Raw genomic sequence first — 22,692 nt, forward strand, 5'->3', positions numbered from 1 at the left:
ATGCGAGGATGAGATCTAAGGATAAGGGATGGAAACTCCAAGGTAGGATAGGATGAGATTCAAGAGTTTTATCTGAGGTAAATGGTTACAATAGATCCTAAAAGCTTCTAGAAATGGAGGCTTCGAGGTTCTCTCTCTTTTTCCCGAATTTCTAGAACCTACGCAGGTGCAAAGGGGAGCAACCTGTGGGTGATCAATGTAGACCACAATGGAACAACCTGTAGGCGAACGCAGTCTAGCAAGAGGCCAGAGAGCGTTGGTCCTAAAATTGGCTCAGATTATGCAGTTTAGGGAAAAAACTCTGGGGAATGAGAGAGTCATGCATAGGGCTTTGTGCAATGATGCTGTAAAGGGGGATAGGATGTTGATTGATCCTATTAGGAGGCTGATTGATTAGGTTGGACAAAAAAAGGCTATAACAAAGTGCCCCCTAAAGCACAAAGTTAGAGATAATGACTGATGACTGAAGTGCTTTACCTTGTGATAAGTCCGGATCAAGAACAACCAACGAGCTTCATCTTTTGTTACAATACATTTACATCATGACATCTTTTTGCTGAGTGAGGCATACCCATATTCAACACATAAGCTACCATTACATGTATAATGATCAAAAGACATGTCCACTGATGACTGATAGTGGACTCATGACTGGATGATTGTCATTATAATCATAGCCATCATATATAGTGATCTTGTATAATCTTGAAATAATTACCCGGATGGCAGAAACTAGATCTGGGGTCTTCTCAATGTTGCACGAAGCGGGAGCGAAGCGGAAGTGCGAAGCGGAAGCGCGGAGCGCGGAAGCGTCATTTTCCAAAAATCTAGGGAGCGAAGCGTCCGCGGAAGCGTCTGCTATATATATATATTTTTTTATATTTTTTTGCATTTATACTCAAAACAAACATCCCAAATACCAAATTAATTGTAGAAGACATGAAAACATGCATATTTTTGCATAAATCAAGATAGATATGGCATCCATGATTCCATTGTAGTTACTAGTATGTACAACAATCATCTATATTCTAGCTATTACAAACATACATCAAATTTTGAAGCATATTATAAAACATAAAACATTTAAGCATATTATAAAACATAAAACATAGAGCATATTATGATTTATCTAGCAAGTGAGCAACTGTCAACATTTGTCATGTCCAAAATTCAAATAATAATGTTTACAAAATATGTCACTTGGTCACCGCCAAGCCAAAAAGGTTCAAAATTCAAATTCACAAGTCTACAAGTCTAATGAGTAATCTATGACAAAAAGAAGTAGATTGTGAATATATCTACTAATCTCTCCTCCTTCCACCACGAATAGAACGTGATGGCGGGCCTCCACGTGGTGGCAATGAAGAAGATGGTCCCTGTGTAAGTCGTGGCACTGGAACTGATGAAGAAGAACCTCCTCTAGTAGAAACCAAGGGACCAGATGGGGGTGGGGGTGGTGGCATATCAACACCCGTGTCATCATCCTAGAATCGCTCAAAAAATTCATGCAAAAAAAAAACACTAGTTAACAAAAAAATTAAAAACATGAATTCTTTATAAGGGAAAATTGGAAAATTCATACCACAATGGACATACCTGGATAAGAGAATCCTCTAATTGCTCTAGTCGCAACACTCCATCCTCCAAATTGGGCTCCTCTGGATTCTTGTCCCAAGTCAACAAGTCTTTATTAGACTTTGCATCTTCACAGTAATGGGACAACAATCGCAAGTTGTAATGAACATAAACCAAGCTCTCTGCCCGGTCTAAATTCAACCTGTTCCTTTTAACACTGTGGATGAAAGAATAAGAGCTCCAACACCTCTCTGCAGAAGAAGTGTTTACCACCTGTGATAGCACCCGCAATGCCAAACTCTGTAGAAGTGGAGTAGGCCCTCCATGCATGTTCCACCACTCAAGAGCAGAAAAATTCTCTCGATCTTGAATTGCATGCATGCTCGAAAATGGACCAGTGTTGCTCGTATAGTTGCTCACGTGTCTCCGTACCAATGCAGCCTCCTCCTCATCAGGGATTAATCTACTCAATGCAGCGATATATTTTTCGTGAACCTCTTTATCTTGGTGTGGTTTTCTCCTGACTCCCCCCCCAGGTGCTGGTTTTGAAAGCCATGATGGATGATAGTATTTAGGTGTCAAAACATATGCTAATGCATGCAATGGAACATTTAGCATATCCCATCGTTTTACCACCTCTTCACGAATATAATTGTACAAGTTGGTATCTCTAGGCTCAACAATGTCTTTAATCTGCCCCAACATGCTATCCATTTGCTCATACACCTCCCCAATTACTGGTCGATCTGAATCTGCAAACTTGATCATGTAATAAATTGGTTTGGTGAATTGCAAAACATATTTAACCTGTGACCAAAAGTAACTGTCAAGAACAGTGTCCTTGACTTCATTAGCACCATCTGTGTCATTGTTAATTTCATCCCATGTTTCAGCACACACCAGATTAGTTAAAGCTTGTCTCACCCTCACTAGCCGCCTAAAGGTGAGGTAATAACTAGCAAATCTTGTCTTTGCAATTTTAAGCAATTGCAACTTGGAGTAAGTGCCATAGAAGTAGTTTACCCTTGTATGCCCTGTGATGAATTTAATGAGCTGCTTCCCTTTCCTGTAAACCTCAGCAATCCACCCACAATCTTTGTGTTTCACAATATCATGCATCAAAAGGTTCAATGTGTGAACCAGGCACCCAGACCAAAAGATGTGTGGATGAGTACGCTCAATAATTTTTCCTGCTAACTTACAATTTGCTGCATTATCTGTGATCACTTGAACCACATTATTCGGACCAACATCTTTGATTGATTTCAATAGGAGATCTGCAATGTTTGGTGCAGTTGCACTGATGGAGGAGGAGTCATGAGATGCAATAAATACTGCACCACTAGAAGAAACACCAAGAACATTTATCAAATGTTGGTTTCTAATATTTGTCCACCCATCTGATACAATGGATACCCCAGAATCCACCCACTCATGTGTAAAACGTGTCAAAGCTCTTTGAACCTTAGCTTTTTCTCTTTCTAATAACACTGTTCTAGCTTTCTCATAGTTGGGGGCCTTGTATCCTTTTGGGGCTTCATTGATGGCCTTTACCATGTCATGCCAATAGGGAGAGCGAAGCACATTGAATGGTACACCGCAAGCACAAAGAAAACGGACTATCTTTCCATCCACATCATCCCTCCCAGTAACATTAAGGAAATCCCCTATTGTTTTTCTACCTCCAGAGGTTGCAAAAGTACCATGAGGAGATGGGCAACTACCAAATTTAGAGGTTGCACTTGATTCAGAATGAGTTTTTTGTTTCTTGTTTTTTCGTTGTGCAGCCATCTCTATTTTGATGTATTTTTGTCTTTGTTCACTTGAAATGTTTGGGCAAATGGTTACCCCCACGGAACCCTTTTTTTCATCACTGTCTAGCACCCCACAAAGATGCCTCCTCAGACGGGTATATGAACCCGTATATGGTTTTCCTCCATGACAACCATGAGGGCACATCCATTTGTAAGATCCACCACCCTTTCCCCCTTCAAGTTTGGTCACATAGGTCCACAAGGGATTTGATGTACCTTTCCCATCTTGTGCTTCAGTGTCCTCTTCAAGTTCATCCCCTTCCTCTTCAAACCCTTCCTCCTCATCATACATTGGGTCACTACTATTAGGACCAAGTTCATCCCCTTCCTCTTCCCCTCTATTCCTCACCCTTGCCATCATTAAAACCAAGAGTGGAATGATACATAGAAGCCAAAAGAACACCATCTTGGAATATGGATATAGGTGGTGGACAACCTGTAAATAAAGGAGCAAGTAGAAACAATGGGAAAGAGTAGGAGAGGGAGGAGAAAAATACAATTTTTTTTTCAAAAAAACAAGGGAGTTTGGGGTTTGAACTTACCTCTTTAGCTCTTGTAGATGAAGTCCTCCAAGCTCTTGCTCCAAGCTCCTCCTCCTTCTCCTAGCTCCTCCTCCTCCTAGCTCCTCCTTCTTCACTCCTCCAAGCTCTCCTCTCTTCTCCTCTCCTTTCCTCTCTTCTCTTCTCCTCTCCTCTCTTCTCTTCTCCAACTCTCATAAACTCAAAGTGAGAAAATGAGAAGAGAATGGGGGCTTTATTCTTTTCTAAAGTCACCCTAGACTCACCCTAAACTCACCTAACCCACCCCCTCATGCTAGTTAAGTTACATTTTAAAACAAATTTAAAAAAAAAAAAAGTAAAAATGCGCTGCCGCGGGGTTGCGTCCGGGTGCGCCTGGGTGGCGTATGGGTGGCGTGCGGTTCCGGGCAGGAAGCGTGGCGCCACCCCGTGCCCGAACCGTCCTCCGATCCGCGGTTCCGGGCTGGCGCAACCCAATATGCCAGGAATCGTTTTTTTTTTTCGGATCCGCGCCACCTCCAAATCCGATCCGCGCTTCCAGGGTGGATTCCGGGACGCTTCGCTCCGATCCGCGGTTCCGGGTTTGGATCCGGCGGGGGGGGGGGGGGGGATTCCTGCAACCCTGGGTCTTCTATCTCGTTCACATGACCAACCAATGTACGAGTCTAACCATGTGAATCAATGAGCTGAAGTCGAACACGGTAGACACCCCCTGATTACTGGCCAATGATGTAAGCCATTAACAGACGCGAGAGAAACCACCAATGATGTTAATGGCTCTCAAGGTACTCAAGTACAATTCGTATGGCGTGAATAAATGAGCTGATGTCGAACACCACACAAAATCTTTCAGTCGAAGGCCATTATGTAAACCTGTCGCCGAGAGCAAGGAAACTTGCCATTGATGTAAACCTGTTGCCGAGAGCGAGGAAACTTGCCATTGATGTGTGCAAGCACCAAGGTACCAATGGGTGTTTCTAAGTCAACTTCCTGGATAATGTGCTGATGTCGACAGGTTGTGACTCGTCGCCGGAGGGCCTTGATGAATCCCCCATCATCGACACAAAACATGTATCATGATTGAGACATAATGATGCTAATATGGAACTGGATCAGGAAAGGCAAACATGGAATGAAGGCTTAAGAGTATTGTAACGAACATAAGCTGAATGACTTCTCTTGAACACACCAACGACACTGAAATGGAGTTGGCAGCATTGACCCAAAACCGAAATGGAGGCTCTGTGAAGGTATGATGAACCGAAAGACAAGCAGATCACTCAACCCAAGAACCACAGAGATGAGGTGGAAGAGTGTCGTGTTCAAGAGTGACTCGCTGCCATTAACAAGTGGACTTGTTTTCCCAATTTCCCCAACCATACTCGTCAGTACCGCTTTATTTTTTAACAAGCTTGAGGAGGATAACATATGCTTGATCTGTAAGTTCATCCTTCGGATGAATCCCTCTGAGTATATTTAACAAACCCAGAGAAGGAGTGGTTTGGCCCCGTCATGATTGACAAATCCACTGTTGTTTGATGTTTTTACGAGTCCAGTGAAGGTAAAACTCGACTTCTTTTTCATGTTTATGGAGTTTGTAAAATACATTCACTACTTAGATTCTGATGAACGTCAAGCTGAACGCTTCATATTTGGGTTAAATCCTCGCATTAGAGCTTTGGTAAGCACGTGGAAACCATCATCAGTAGCTGAGGTGGTTGAATGTGGTCGTTATGCAAAAGAGCACCTTGGAATCAAAAAAGATATAGGGCCAGTAGAACCTTTACAATTAGGATTTCCAGGAAAGACTCCCCGGAACTTCTTCAGCGGAGGTAGCTCGAGGCCACATTACGGTAACAGGTTTACCCCAAGAAATATAGGAACAAGAGCTCCCATGGTAGTAAACACTATAGCCGCGGAATCATCAAACACCAATCCATGGACATCTCGAGGGACTGCCAGTAGAGGAAGAAATTCGAGAGGAATCAATATGAGAGGACAAAGCTCGTTCTCTAGAAATTCACGTCCTGATTCAAGAGGATCAACGCAGCTTAATTGTTGGGGATGTGGGGGACTGCATTTTCAAAGTGATTGTCCAGAAGCTTCGTCGAATATATTGCATAGGACTGGAGAGGGACCAATATCAAACAATCAAGGTAATCATAGAATTCATGCAGTAGTCAGCAACGACCAAGCAGCGCATCAACCCACTATAGTGGAATCTTCAGGTATCGGACGAGGGAATCATATCGGTCGAACCATTACGTATACTGGAACATAGGGTTCGACAGCTCAGGAATCGCCTGGTGGACCAAGTTAAGGTCCAATGGGACAAATATAGTCCTGGATCAGCTACTTGGGAAAATACAAAGGACATATGTCAAAGATACCCTAATCTATGTCAATTTTGAAGAACTTTAAACTATGTTTAGTATCTATTTTTACTTCACTGCAATCAGAGACTCAGAACCATTTTTGAATGATTATATATAAACGTGAAATTTTGTGACATAATATATGTTTAACTTCTGCTGGTACATGGATACCAAAACAATATATGTTGTTGATCTTACTAAGTTATAGTTGTCAAAGTAAAGTTTAAGATAGTTAAATGATTTTACTTCTGATAGAAATTAAGATATTATAAATCCGTTTTATTTATACATGTCAATATGATCAATGGAATAGAAATCAGGGAATAATTGCATTTTAAATGAAAGTCAAACGACCTGCATCGACTATGGTAAAATATGTCATACTATAGTGACATATGTGAATAATTCATGAGTTATTTTGAATATGCTGATGCACATTTTACGAATGCATGGATAAGTGTATGATTGCAGATAATAAACAATTACCGGGATGACCACGTGATGACAGAACTTCAGAACAATTAAAGCTCAAAGTGATTCTATGATAGGGTATTAGCCCTAATTCTACTGGGAGGGGGGGAGGTGTTGCCCACCGTTTATCGTTCGAACCCTGGAGTCATGGGAGGACTGTGCGAATCACGCTCCCCTAGACGTGCGATGATAACTGCCGGAAGCCTATTGGGAATCAGGTCGGTATAACCGACGCTGTCACCTTAGAGTTTATGAATGGTTAGGTTAGTAAAACTGACGCCATGGCATACTCCAGTAGAGGACGGATAGGATGGGAGCGGAAGAGATTAGGAAGGATAGGATGATTTTAGAATAGCTTGGGAACCTGGATAGGGCAAGGCATGACCATTAAAATCATAAACCTAAAACACTAATTTTATAGTCTCTTTATATTAAAATAAAAATTTCTTTACAAACCTAAGAAAGGTGTACTATTACTATCATAAGTAATAAGATAAAATAAAAACTCTTGGGACGAAGTTTTCTGAAGGGGGAGTGTATGTAACGACCCATCTATAAATACAAAGAACACAAGCATAATAGCGGGTATACGGTACATGCATATGATAGCTACATATGCATGTGTATCATACACCGCACTAGTATTATATACTAAATTGATAATAAATGCTAAATACCATGACATTTCTTGGAATAGAAGTTCTACTCATTCATCAATGTTGCGTAATGCATGGTTAGCTTGTAAAAGAGGACTATATACATATTATATGTTCCAGATTATTGATAAAATTATATTAATAAATTAATATAATAAAGGTTAATTATTAATATAAATAAATAATAAAAAAAGGGTCCAAGTATAAAGTTTATAGAGTTTATATTAAAACAAATATAAATAAACTTTATATTAAAACAAATATAAATAAAACAATGTAATATGATAAAAATATATATAAATGTTATAATGTTTAAAGATACGTGAATATACAATGTAATCTTAAAAGATTAATAAATATCATATGGTTTCAAAAGGTGTATTTCATTCATGACCTAAATCGAGACCAGGAGGGGCTACGTAGGCGGAGGTGTGGCATTAGGGTGAGCGGTGGCTGCAGGTGGGAGGGCGGCCAACGCCAAACTAGAGGATATAAACTGTAGGTCATGGGTTGAGCAGGGGGGAGGAGAAAAACCATGAGGAAGAACTCGGAAGGAAGGGAATCAACCATTAGAAGAGCTTGAGCGTTCTGAGGTTCTGGGCACGGGGGACAGTCAGCTTCTGTTGAGAAGCTTACTGGATTGAGCAGCCAGGTTCTGCTCAGTCTGGCTTGGTGGAATCGGTCTCTCGGTAACTGGAGCAGTGTAGCCAGAGGCATCTTCCAACTGCAGTAGTTCAGGTAGGTACTTCAACTGTAGGTATATTCCTTACTGTTTTCTGTACATTTGTTTCTCGGTTCTTACACATACTGTGAAAATTCTATCACTACAACAAATGATTTATTTTTCCTACTTATTTCATCATAAGTTATTCATGAAATTAATTCAACAAACATTAAAATAAATACTGCTGTAGATATCACACCATAATACAGAAACAAACATATGCACACATTGACACAGTTATTTTGGACTAATGTCCCCAGAAAAACCCAATGTGGGAAAACTGATGCAGCAAGGGAGGATTTTATTATTCAACAATTTTCTTGTACAACAGAGTGCCAAACTGGCTTATCCACAGATAGACAAACTTCCAACACTTTTCTAAACCCAGCTTAGGCCCTACTCACCTCTGCTACTGCCTAAACCCTTTGCGTCAACCTGAAACCCTCTGCGTCAACCTACTGAGGCTCTGCGCCAACCTACTGAGGCTCTGCGCAACGTCTTTGGGCTTCTGCGTCACTCCTGCAGCCTCTGTGTGGATGACGCAGGCCCTTCTGGCTATGCGCAGTCTCTGTTGCCTCTGCGTGGCTTCCTCTAGATCTACGTCTGCCTCTTCTGCGCTGATCTTCCGTCTCTCTGTTCTGTACTTGCTGCCTCTTGACTGTTCTCCAGACCACCGGTTCAATTTCTCAGCAAACCCCGCTCCAGAAATTGAACTGATTGGTCTCCCTCATTTTTTTTTTTCCAAGTGCCCCTCAAGCCTCCTCTTCTACTTTTTTCTGTTGACATCTCAACGGCCGAGATTAAGTCCCTAATCAATGGATAAGATTAGATTTGGCTTGATCCATGTCTTTTGGACCATTCTAACATAGATTCGTATTAATACACTTTAATATTTTATTTTCCCTAAGTTTAGACTAAGGGACTCCTTTAAAAATATTAATTATTTTAATATCTCCTTATCTGTTTAGAATCTGCCCAAACCCTTTCTGGGTATTGGAGATCTTATGTGCCCCAACCTCTCCACCAAATTTCGTGGCTAGAGCACATCTGATGCTACCCCAAATCAACACATACTAGGATTAGTATCTTGCATTAATTAATTTACTTCCAAGCTTAAGCTTGGTTGATAGAGACATAGGTCCACTTTTCTCACTTAGGTTGACGACTTGCATCTCATTTAGGATAGTGAAGCCTCCTTAAGCACAACTGTTCATCTGGTGATTTGTTAATAATTTGTTTTAAGCAAGTAGTTGACTCCATTAAGGCATTGGTCTTCATAATAAATCAAATCAAATCATTTAACTTGCTAATTCAACCAAGTTGCTAGGCCATTCAGTTGGTCTCCTGCATTTGTTGATTGCCAACGAATATTCCATCTTCACATTTCGTAGGGACTACCGCCCATAGCTTGCTGTAGGGAGTCAACTATAATGGAGAGGGCGAGAATTAGAGTGAGAACCCATGTCATGAGTCATTGTTGCACTTGCCTATACAGTTTGGGCGACAACACGTCCCACCAGAAAATCTACAACTGCTCCACCCAAAATCCTCCACAAAAATAATTGAGAATCCATTGAAAGATACGCTGAAATGATAGAGTGAAATATCAGCTATTTCCCGGCACAAGGTTGTAGCGACTGCTTCAGCAAAAACGACCCAGAAAATCCCTGCGCAAGCCCTAAGGAAGAATAATTCGGCCCACACAAATGCAATAGTCTCAGGCTCTGAAACTCCACAAGGAAAGTCGTCCTCCTCCAAGCAAAATTCCGGCAAATTCTCAAGGCAAATTTCCCCGACAATCTCTTCCTCCAAGCAACTCTACTTCTGCTACTGTGTACTCTTGAAAAATTCGTCCCATCTGTTGCAGAGATGAAATGACTGACAAAATGTAGGAAAAGAAGTATCCAATCAACTCCAATTTTCTCTACTAGGGTGACACTCTAGGTTCACCGAAAGAGAGTTGGGATTCTCCGCTTGGAAATCCGTGTGCTAAGCCGCATTGATTGACTTAACTCAACAGCTTAAACAAACCCTTCCATTCAGAAATGAAATGCCAAAACCAGAATGATCAAAATGAGGCTCTAACCTTAGATATTTTCACAGTATGATTTGATACCATGGTTTGATTCTTCCCTTGGTTCCATTTCCATGCTTGGTAATCTCCACAACTTAACTCACTTTTAATTTTTCTTTTTTCCCTACATCCCAACCATTGCCTTTTCTCCAAAATTTATTAAATATCTATGCAACTTATTTCTCTTAATTTTATTTATCTAAATATATATATTAATTGCCAAAATTGCAAAATTGGGAATTTCTTTGTCAAAACTTTTAATTGGGGACATGACACCGTCTGCCCAATTTAGTGCATCTCTAAATTTAGTAGAACCCTTCATTTTCTAACTCCATTTAACAGTTTTCAGAACGACAGTTTAGTTGTTTGCTGGTTGCATACTAAGAAAATCATAAATCAGTTGCTGGGTTTTAAGGAAAACTAACACCATCCAATCAGGTTCAAATTCCATTAGTGACATGATGAGCTTTGATGCCTAGATGATTTTTGTTGTAATGGTTTGAGCTTGAGAAAAGCACTCATAAGCGAGTATAACATACCAGCAATTGCCTTCGGGCTGAGAGGGAGGCCAATTTCTTTACTTGGAATAGAAAAAGAAAAGAATACCTCTGTAAATGTATGAAGGCACCATAGGTTATCATGGGTAGTCCTAATGTTTATTTTTTATGCACACTAATTTGTTTTGTGGTCACTAAAAAACCATTATTCCTTATGCACATTTCAGGAGGCGGTCTTTTTCTGCTGAATCAATGAGGCAGCCTTTTTCGTCTGAACAAATGAAGGTACCATAAATAAACTGTCTATATTCTATATTGTACTGTCAGTTTTATCTTGTCTGTTTCCGACACTCTTTGTGTTATTGTTGGATGCTATAATCATGGTTACAGAGTGATATAACTCACTCTAATTATATATAGTCTGTTCTCTGTGTGTGGTTATTTCCACCTTTCTCTTTATATGAAAGACTTGCTTCTTTTTATTTTCTAGTTAGTATGTTCACTTTGAACAACTTCATGAAAATGTAAATATTTGTGCTTCTTTATTAGCTAATTTTGTTTATCATGTCTGATTTTGTTACTTGTCTGTGATTTCGTAAGGATGGGTGTTATAATCCATTTTCATCTCTTCAATATGTTCTGTATGAAGGACAGAGTTAAAGCAATCCTTGATTACTTGCCTTAATGGATAAATCCTAAAGTTATTAACCCATAAACTTTTATTCAATGGATTCATGCAAGTCTTGTAGGTCCAACGGGGATTAATGCTCCATCACTTCTATATTATGGGGGCTTTGGAATTCTTTTCAAACTATATCTGATACACAGTTTTATTACACGTTATATACAAATGTATTTCAAAAAGGAAGTAAAACAAAATCCAGTTTAGCGTGCATGGAGAAAAAAATCATTATTTAGAAGGAACTTTTGTATAACAGGGACTGATATGATTGGCTCAAGAATGACCAGCATCGAGAGAGTTGACATTGCCGAAGTTATATACTATATAATATAGGTCTTGTGCATACAAGTAATGGGGAACATACGAAGGCTTTGGAATATTATTTCCAAGCATTAGAACGGAACCCATCCTTACCCCAAGCGCTTAATAATACGGCCTTGATCTGTCATTACGTGCGACTATCTGTACCATAGAATAACTTAGTTAATAACTACTACGAGTAAGGACAAAAGAAAAGGCTTTCTACATATGCACCGTCCCAAGTAACGGTATTTTATCAGCTGTAGCGAAAAAAACTCTCATAGGAGCCCGAATATGAGTAGATAGAGCCTAAATATTCCATGGATAATAAATTCAATTGATGATGGAGCACTTGCCCTTCCTTTGCTTTGTTCCATATTGGATGTGTAATCTTTCTGGCTGAAACAATTGATGTGACTGATACATTTCCACCCATCCACCATTGTTTGGCATTTTCTCCACACCTAAGTTTGCTTCAGATATTCCTTATTCCTCTTCATCTTGGTGACGTCTCTAAGTATTATTACCCCAATTTTGTGGTCACCAAGGGTTACAAGTGGGGTTGAAAACCATCACTTCCTGAACATCTCCTTATAATAAGGACAACAAGTAACATTGAAACCAATGTTGTTTGATTTAAAAGCATTCATTTTGCATTCTTTGCTTTTTCATTGATTGTACATGATACATCTTTATTAAAGATGACCCATCAAACCTCTTTTTGATTACATTGCCTCTGTTTGAAAACCATAAATTTGAGGCATAGTCGCTATTGATGCATTAATTGGGCCAGACTTAGAAGTGCGGGGAAGTGAATTTCTTTTTGTTAGATGCTACACTCACATGGTTTGATCCTATTTTTGTCACCTGACACATACACTTAAGTTAGTGAGAAAAAGCCCTTACCCCTCAAGATGTAGTTGGTAGCAATACTAAAAGATGGGGCTGTCACCTATTCTCAACTCTCTCGTTTTAAGCTCTCTCTTGGGTAAGCCAAGGGGGGGTGGTCCCTGTTGGCAAATCAAAGTAATTATATTAGGGTTTGACTCTCCTTTCTTGATAGTTACTTGTGAGGGTGTTGGCTTCTTTTAGTTCTTTATTATCTTATCATCAAGCAATTATCATATTATGTGTGTATGAAGATCACAAAACAAGAGACGCAAGATATAGGCACATGCCAGGGCAAACCCCCCCTCGAGGGGAAAACCTAGTCAAGATAATTCTTCCTTTCAATAGTATTCTTTGAGAGTCTTCAATCTAGACGAAGACCAAACTTTCCCTCCACACCAAGTCAGCCTCCCAGATCTTTGACCCCTTCCAGCAACTTCGACTAGGCAGCAACTTTCGACAACATGCAGCTTTCAGCAACAACGAAACTTAGGAGACTTTGATCCCTCAATCCAAACCACGAAACAGAGAGAGAGAGGCACCAAAATTTCAATTTTTCCTTTCTCCTTAGACTTCCCCAAACTCACATTCACTTCGACTTCCCGACAATAGACTTCGCACTCTTTCCTAGCTACAAGAGAACTTCACACTTTTTCCCAGCTACAAGAGATTTCGAACTTGTGTGAGAGAATGAAATGATCCAAGTGAATTCGATGAGCTTGCTTTTATAGGTTTCTTGTGGGGTCGAATAGGGTCCTTAGGCCGAGTTGATCTTCTTCTAGGTCGGCATGGTGTGGAGGTTACATAATTCATATTTGACTCAATACTCAACCTTTTTACATGATTCAAAAGCCCAAGAAGGGTCTCTTTAAATGTACAATGACTCTATAGACTTAGAATAAATCCTAGAAGTCCTCAATGGGACTTTGACCTAAAACAAGGTGACCCAAGCATGAAACCCATGCTTTAACAAGTCACAATAATAGTAATAAAAAATCTTTTCTTTATTCTTTTGACAAGTACATTACATGATGACTCAAGCACATTAATGACGACCGAACATAGTAACATTTTCCAACGCTCCCTATTAACTAGGGAGGTATTCATAATGTACAAATACAATGCAAAATCTCAAACTATATAAACCATGAAGAACTTTTAGGCACCGCAAAGCCATGGACTAGATTCTTGACCAAGGCAATCTATCCAAATAGTCACTCTAAAGTTTAGGCACCGCAATGCCATGGACTAGATTCCTAACCAAGGCAATCTATCCAGGTGGGACTAAGATGGACTCAAGCTTTCAACCCCTTTAGGTACCCTCAGGCTTGCTAACATCAACCCAAAAATCTAGGTGTGTATTCAAAACAAAGCTCAATAACCAACACCACCTTTTTCAACTTCGGGACCAAAACATCAACACATATTGTCAGTCAGATGTCTTCTCAGGCAATGCTTCACTCACAAAGCATCAACACCCCTTGACCCAACAGATCAAGGACGACCAATCTCTCCCAATCAAATTGATTGGTAACCGACATGCTATCAAACCTTCGAGAGATTCACCTGTACAAACACAACCCGAATCAATAATATACTTTCATATGTACATAATCAAATACAAACCTTCGGGGTCTTCCAAACAACTTGATATTACTTCTCAACTATTCATAGTAGGACGAACAACTGAATCTCTAATAGAAGATTCCCCAATCATACACCTTTTCTTTCCTACTTCTCATGCAACAACATATTCTTTAGTTGGATCTTGCTTTTCTTCTTTCAACAACACCTCAAAATGCATTCTCCAATTTCCTTCTCCTACTCATGGCCTACACTAAAACTTACGGCTGTTAGTCCTGTTCTAGTGCATGACACATGAAGAAGAGAATCATATATGTCACTCCCTCTTAAACAAGGAGGATCTAATCATTCCTATACAAGGAATATTCTCAACCATCCTCTTATTCTAGGGAGATTCCTTTCATTCAAGCTCCCTCTTAACCTGGGGAGATTTCATGCAGACCCCCTTTTAACTTAGGGAGTTCTACTTCTTCTTTTCGTCATCGGAGAATCTTTTGTGGCTTCCAACCATTTCATCAGAGGTATCATTATCCTCATCATGCTTATCATATCAACGATCATCTTCACCAAGTTGAAGATTGTGTACCTACACAACTTAGATAGCAAGTACAACCAGAACTATAGAAGCATGAAGTTAGCCATATCAGAGTCACGGAAGCATTTCAACTTTATACATATCTGATACCCGGACTTAATTTATACACAAGAGACATATACTCTTCAACATCTTGCTAGGGACTTTGTCATAAACCCTAGACTACTTCATAACAAATTTGATTCCATCTATTGTTTAAATGCTTCTTCCAAAGGTATGACATTCCTTACTTCAACATATAACAAACCCTAGAAGCAATTCAAACAAATATAGATCTACAAAGCACCTAACAACTTTTCATAATCCAATGTTAGACTCCTCACTAGGGTTTTATACAAATCCTAGAATTCATACAAAAGAATCAATCAAAGTCAATTGCAGCTTAGTCATTAACATGACCAACTTCCATTAGGGTTAGTTGCAGACCCTAGATTTCCGATCAACCATCAATCCCAACCAAAACTCAGATTTCAACAATCTTAAACAAATTTCAAATTATTCATTAGAGATTTTACTTCTACTAAGGTTTAATTTCAAAACCCTAGAATTCCATTTTCACAATCTCAACAATCATTAAATAAATAGATCTCAGATTGTTATATCACACATACTAGACAAATTAACTATTACTAGGGTTTAGCTGCAAAACCCTAGATTTCCAAATATCATCATCCTAGAGTCTCATACAAGGACTTCCATTAAATCCTAAAACTTATAACCATCAATGACTAGGTCAACACACATGTCTAGGAATTCATAATCATTCATAAGCATATCATATGTCCAACAACATTAATACATCTGACCTAGACCAAGTTAGGGTTTCAACCAGAAGGACATTTCTATAAATGCCATATTTTATCATCATGCAAATGCATTTCATATCATGTGTTAGTCCAACATCACACAATATCAATAAGAGTTTGACATACAACAACCTTGATTAGACTAGGGTTTGATCAGACAAATACACACATACCAAGGAAATCATTTCTAAGACATTTTAAGGGTCTTTCTCACACATTCCACCAAACTGTAATGAGCTAGGGTTTCAATGTAGAAACATAGCAAAGCGAACATTACCAAAACTTCAAAGGTTCAGGATTTTAGACCTTATCATTCAACCCCAACAAGTTAGGTTTTCCAGAGAACCTGTCTAGGGTTCTATAAAATCAATTAGGAATATGAGTGGGGTGGGTAGATTTATCAAGAGATGAATCACCCAAAACAAGAATCACTATGATTCAATATAGCTAGACATAACAATGTTAGTAATAAACTATCAAATGAATAATCCTTTCAATATAAAGAAATCAATGTATTTAAAGCATACCTTTGTTCCTTGACCTACCTTGTCCTGAGAGGTTCTCCTTCATACTTCTTGAGAATATAGCAGATGTCTTACGGAACATGAATATATGTTGGATTTCCAAAGATTCAGAGGTGATCCACACTCAAATTCTTTCCTGTGAATACTTCTTCGGGTGTTGTATTATCAAGACTCTTATGAGGACTCCTATTTTGAATGTATAGGGTTGTCAACGCTGCTTCTTCGGATAAGAAATTTGGTAGACCTTGATCAAGGAGCATAGTTCAAATGCCTTATTCAATTGACCTATTCTTCCTATCAACTTCCTTAGAAGTGTATTTCCCGCCATTGTTAGACGTTAGACTTTTTATCTTTCTTTCGGTTAGGGTTTCCACTTCAACCCTAAATTCCTTGAACTTATCAAATACTCCATATTTGTCTTGAGGAGGTAGAGCCATGTCTTTCTAGAATGGTTATCAAGTAGAGATGACCTCCAAGTGATTTGTCAGACATGGGCCCACACATATCAGAATGGATGAGGTCTAATATCTCTTTAGACCTAGTTTCACGAACTTCAATAACCCTAGCATTATCAATACTAGAGTCTTTTTCCCAAACCAATACCTTTCTATCAACAAAAACAATTCTTTCCCTTTTATCTTCTAAACTAGTGTTGATAATATCGACAATATTAGAAAGTATCGCGATATTTTCGGCAAAACGATATATCGCCAAGTAAATATTGTGATATTTTCTGTTTTGAACATATCGTGATATTTTCAAAATGTCGGTAAAATATTGCCATATTTTGAAAATATCGGCTATGTTTAAAAATATGAAAAAATGATTTTTTATGCTTGCCGATATTTGCCGATATTTTCGCCAATATTGTCGATAAGATGTTTTCTGGACACTCGCCGATATTTTGCCGGTACCGATATTATCAACGTTGTTCTAAACAATAAGAGACAAATTCTTGTTCAAACCTGGAACATATAGAATGCAGCTTCGATCCATTATCTGACGTTAACGATATTGATCCCAGGCCTCTAACAACATAGTCATCCGTAAGAGAACCTGTAAGAGCAGCCAAGAATCCCGGACTCTTGATCTTTTTGAACAAGTAGTAGATGACCTTCTTGATTCAGCTTCCAGCAGTGTTGAAACCCATTCTTATGTAGTTCATCATGCCAAGAAAGTGATCTTCGACTCTTCCTGACCTTAGCTCTGATACCATGTTGGAAAATCAAAGTAACTATATTAGGGTTTGACTCTCCTTCCTTGATAATTACTTGTGAGTGTGTTGGCTTCTTTTACTTCTTTATTATTTATCATCAAGCAATTACCGTATTATGTGTGTATGAAGATCACAAAACAAGAGACATAAGATATAGGCAGATGCCAGGGCAAAACCCCCTTCGAGGGGAAAACCCAGTCAAGATAATTCTTCCTTTCAATAGTATTCTTTGAGAATCTTCACCTTAGACCAAGACTAGAATTTCCCTCCACACCAAATCAGCCTCTCAGATCTTCGACCCATTCCAGCGACTTCGACTAGGTAGCAACTTCTGGCAATAGGGAACTTTTGACAACTTCGAAACTTAGGAGACTTCGATCTCCCAATCCAGACCACAAAATAGAGAGAGAGAGGCACCAAAATTTTGATATTTGCTTTCTCCTTAGACTTCTCCAAAATCGCATTCACGTCGGCTTCCCGACAATATGTTGAAATTTCTAGGTCTAACTGTTAGAAATTTTATCTGTATTCTGCTGGTTTATTTCTCCTACTTGTTAATCACAAACAAGTTATTTAAACATATAAACATCAAAATAAATGAAATACAGTCTCAATCATCTACAGATCAACAACTGAAAGAAATAGAAAACACATAAGTGACACCATTACTTTTGGACAACTCGTCCCTGGAAAAACCAAATGAGAGAAAACCGGTGCAACAATTCTGAGGGTTATTTATTGTGCAGTATATCCTTGAGTACAATTGGGTGCCAAACTGGCTCACCCGACAGAGAAAAACAATCGGCAGTAATACCTCTCTGTTTGGAAACAGGTATTCAGAAAACCTGTCCCACGAAACCTTCTCTAGCAAGTCTGTAGCACTGCGTCAGCCTTCTACTGCTCTACGTCAGCCTCAGAACCCTCTGCGTCAGCCCTTTGAGGCACTGCGCAACCTCTGGGACCCTCTGCGTAATTCCTGCTGCTCTCTGCGTGGATGATGGAGGCCCTCTGGCCTTTGCGCTATCTCTGCTGGGCTCTGCGTGGCCTGCTCTAGCTTCTGCGTCTGCCTCTCTGCCTCTGTGTTGGTCTCTCGACACTATCTCTGCCTCTTTGTCCAGTACTCACTGCCCCTCGCTGCTGATCACTGATTCGACTTTACTTAGCAACTCCGCTCTAGTAAATCGAATGACTGATCACTCTAGTGTGTTCTCCAACTGACCCTCAAGCCTCTTCTTATACTTTTTCTGTTGGTCCTTCAACGGTTGAGATTACATCTCTAATCAACGACTAAGATTAGATTTGGCTTGATCCATGAATTTTGGAACCGTCTAACCCAGTTTTATATTAATACCCATTAATATTTTACTTTTCCTAAGTCTTCTAACCCAGTTTTATATTAATACCCATTAATATTTTATTTTTCCTAAGTTTAGACTTAGGAACTCCATTAAAAATATTAATTATTTAATATTTCCCAAACTGGGTACAATCTACCCAAACCATTTTTGGGTCTTGGAGATCTCATGTGCTTTAGCCTCTCCACCAATTTTCATGGCTAGAGCACATTCGATGCTACCCTAAATCAACACTCCCTCTTAGCGAGGACTGTGCCCTAGTAATACTCCACACTTATTATCACTCTGATTATATGACATCGGTACCTGTGTTGATGTTAGGCCTCCCCGCCCAACATCTTGTGCACTGCTGCATCTTGTGTTGCTGCCCATGGCCCTGCCACTACCACTGCCACTGCTGCATCTGCACGATAGCTCCCTCCGCATCTGTGTTGCTGCCTGTCCTTTCACCCAACATTGCATCTACATTACAACCCCCTCTAATCATGCTGCATCATGCTACTGCTAACTGCTATTGCACTGCAACTCAGTTATTGAGAAGTAAGTAACTGATCCACCCAACTTCTGACATCCCTGTCAGGCTAGAAACACTCTCGATGCTGAAGCTCTCTCTGTCACTATCAAGTGCTCCCTCTATGGCCTCTGCGTTGCTGCAACAACTCCCTGCATCTTGCACCGCTGCAAACCTCTTTGTGCCATCCTACATCATTGCAACACTCTCCGTGCCTCTCGCACCGCTGTAGCCTGCTAGCCTTGCGCTGCCTGGGGACTTCTACACTGTAGCACTCTCCGTCGCTTCATCCGCATCCGCCTCTACCGACTTCAGCTAGTCATGCTACTTCTCACTTCGGGGCTCCCGTAGTAAGGTATAATTAAAGAGGTTGTGTACTTTAAGGATCTTGCCCCTCATCGCCTGTAGTTCTCCTAACTACAACTCAATGTCTCCCCACCTCTTCTCTAGAGGTACATGAGCACTCATGGCACAATCGTCATCCTCCTCTACCTCCTTTTTCGCCTTCGCTGGCGCTTCCTTGGAGTTAGATGCCTCTCCCTTGTTCAGACACTGGTTCGCATAATGACCCAGTTCCCCACAGTTGAAGCACTTAACCTTGGAAAGGTCCTTTTTCTTTCTCTTCTCTTGCTTCCCTGCAGATGCCAGAGCTGCATCCACTTCCTCTTCCTTCTTGATCCAGACTCCTTTGCTGCTACTTCTCGTCTTGCTTAGCCGTCTGATCTCTTCTTGACAAAGAGCCGCCCACAATTCTTCCCAATCTGGAAGATCCGCCTTGCCCATACTGCTCTGGACAAATGTCTCCCACTCCTCGGAGACTGTGTTTACAATGGTCCTCACCAACATCTCCTGATCCGGCGTGGCCCCTATGGAAGTTAGTTGGTCTCGAATTTCATTCAACTGACTGAGGAAGTGATCTATCTGCTCGCCCTTCTGCATCTGGTATGAGCGTAGCTAATTCTCAAATAACATCTTCCTCTGCACGGAAGTATGTTAGTACAATGTATTCAAGGTGTCCCACATTTCCTTTGCCGTATCCTTCTCGGCATTATGTTGGACCACATGATCCTTGACCTCATCAAGGATGATGCATTTCGCCTTGGCCATTGCCTCCTCATACTTCTCATTAACAGCCGGGTCAACTAGGATAGCCATTGTTCTCAAGGCGAAGGCCTTGATGCGATGTCTATCTATAATTGATAGGATCCTGGCCTTTTAGACCACAAAGTTGGACACCCTATCCAACCTGTCTTTATCCCTCAGTCCATTCATGGACATCTCTCTGCTCTCCTTGTTGACTCCTTTGAGTCTCTCTACTTCTCTCCGGAAGTTCTCTCTTCGACTCTTGTTGAGTCTCTCTATTTCCCGCATGGAAGTTCTCTCCTAGACTCCCTCTGAGTCACGATTCCCCTTCTGGAAATCTTCCTGCCAATCGTCAAGTCGCACCTCTTCGATCTTCTGTGCACTTGCAACGCTGATCTAGATTCCTTGGCTAGAAATCCGCCTCGGTAGCGACTCCCTCTACCTTGGTTTTGCCTTGTTAGGTACTGTTCTGCCCACAGTACCCCACCAGCTTCACTCTCGCAAACTGCCCACAACTTCCTATGCCCCAACAACTAAAGGATTGAGCCTCTAGGCTCTGCGCAATCCCGACACTGGCAAAAATGCTCCCTCAGCCAACTGCGTCAACCCTCTTGGTCTTTGCGTGGCTCTGCATGAGTCCTTTTCTGCCCTCCTCAGCTTCTGTGTTGGCCTCTCTCTGGCCCGGACTAATGACACAGTCCCTCTGTGTCAACCCTTCTTTTGTCGCTTTCTGCAAGGAACAACTTTTGTCACTCGGGACAGCTGTCTCTACTGCAAATGCTCTGCTTCAGTTGATGCCTTCAACTCTCATGTGATCTGCAACCATGCTCTGATACCATGTTGAAATTTCTAAGTCTAACTGTTAGAAATTTTATATGTATTCTACTGGTTTATTTCTCCTACTTGTTAATAACTTAATTACAAACAAGTTATTTAAACATATAAACATCGAAATAAACACAATACAGTCTCAACCATATGCAGATCAACAACTGAAAGAAATAGCAAACACATAAGTGACAAGTGTATTTTTGGACAACTCCTCCCTGGAAAAACCTAATGCGGGAAAACCGATGCAACAATTTTGAGGGTTATTTATTATGTAGTATATCCTTGAGTACAACTGGGTGCCAAACTCGCTCACCCGACAGAGAAAAATAACCGACAGTAATACCTCTGTATTCAGAAGCAGGTATTCAAAAAACTTGCCCCATGAAACCCTCTCCAACAACACTGAAGCACTGCGTCAGCCCTCTTGGCCTCTGTGTCAGCCTCAGAACCCTCTGCGTTAGCGCTCTGAGGCACTGCACAGCCTCTGGGACCCTATGTGTCACTCTTGTTGCTCTCTACATGGATGACGTAGGCCCTCTGGCCTCTACACTATCTCTGTTGGGCTCTATGTGGCCTGATCTGGGTTCTGCGTCTGCCTCTCTGCCTCTGCGCTGGTCTCTCGGCACTATCTTTGCCTCTTTGTCCAGTACTCACTGCCCCTCGCTGTTGATCACTGCTTCGACTTTACTTAGCAACCCCGCTCTAGTAAATCGAATGAATGATCACTCTGGTGTGTTCTCCAATTAACCCTCAAGTCTCCTCTTATACTTTTCCTGTTGGTCCTTCAACGACCGAGATTACATCTCTAATCAACAGCTAAGATTAGATTTGGCTTGATCCATGACTTTTGGAACCTTCTAACCCAGTTTTATTTTTCCTAAGTTTAGACTTAGGAACTCCATTAAAAATAATAATTATTTTAATATCTCCCAAACCGGGTACAATCTGCCCAAACCATTTCTGGGTCTTGGAGATCTCATGTGCTTTAGCCTCTCCACCAATTTGCATGGCTAGAGCACACCCGATCCTACCCCAAATCAACACAATAGACTTCACACTCTTTTCCTGCTATAAGAGAACTTTGCACTTTTTCCCAGTTACAGGAGATTTCGAACCTTTGTGAGAGAATGAAATGCTCCAAGTGAATTCGACCAGCTTGCTTTTATAGGCTTCTTGTGGGGTCGGATTGTTGAAAAATGTGTAACTAGGTTCAGTCTTCCTTAGTATGAAATGTATTCTTGTATATATAAAATGAAAAAGAAATTATTATTATTATTATTGAAGCATGTGTTTCATGCTCAAGTTCTTTTATTTTATAGGTCAAACGCCCATTGAGTGCTTCTAGGGTTTGTCCTAGGTATAAGAGTCACTGTCATATATGGAAGACCCTATGGGCACATTATAAATTGTAAAAGAAAATTTATGTTGTCTTGAAAATGTCAAAATACCTCCAAGATCAAGTCGGCCTACATGAATTGTCAAGTCAGCGTAAGGGAAGAGACATGTCCATCCTTGAAGGAAGCCTATATATAAGAGGAACTCGTCCTCCATTTTATATCATTCATTCACTCATCTCTCATATGAAGGAGGAAGAAATAGAAGGACGAAGA

General features: G+C 40.4%; 1 protein-coding gene across 1 annotated transcript in view; it reads left to right on the forward strand.

The window, feature by feature from the left end:
• The window catches only part of LOC149215120 (uncharacterized), a 219,482-nt gene that overhangs the window by 96,454 nt on the left and 100,336 nt on the right, over positions 1 to 22,692 (forward strand). The window contains exon 4 of the mRNA XM_089392531.1: positions 10,935 to 10,992. Coding sequence (XP_089248657.1) covers positions 10,935 to 10,992 — 58 coding nt within the window. The remainder of the gene's footprint in view (positions 1 to 10,934; positions 10,993 to 22,692) is intronic.

The sequence above is a fragment of the Pinus tabuliformis genome, chromosome 1_1, assembly GCF_031772625.1.
Source record: "Pinus tabuliformis cultivar Carrire ecotype Pingquan chromosome 1_1, CPIR1, whole genome shotgun sequence".
Classification (NCBI taxonomy): Eukaryota; Viridiplantae; Streptophyta; class Pinopsida; order Pinales; family Pinaceae; genus Pinus; species Pinus tabuliformis.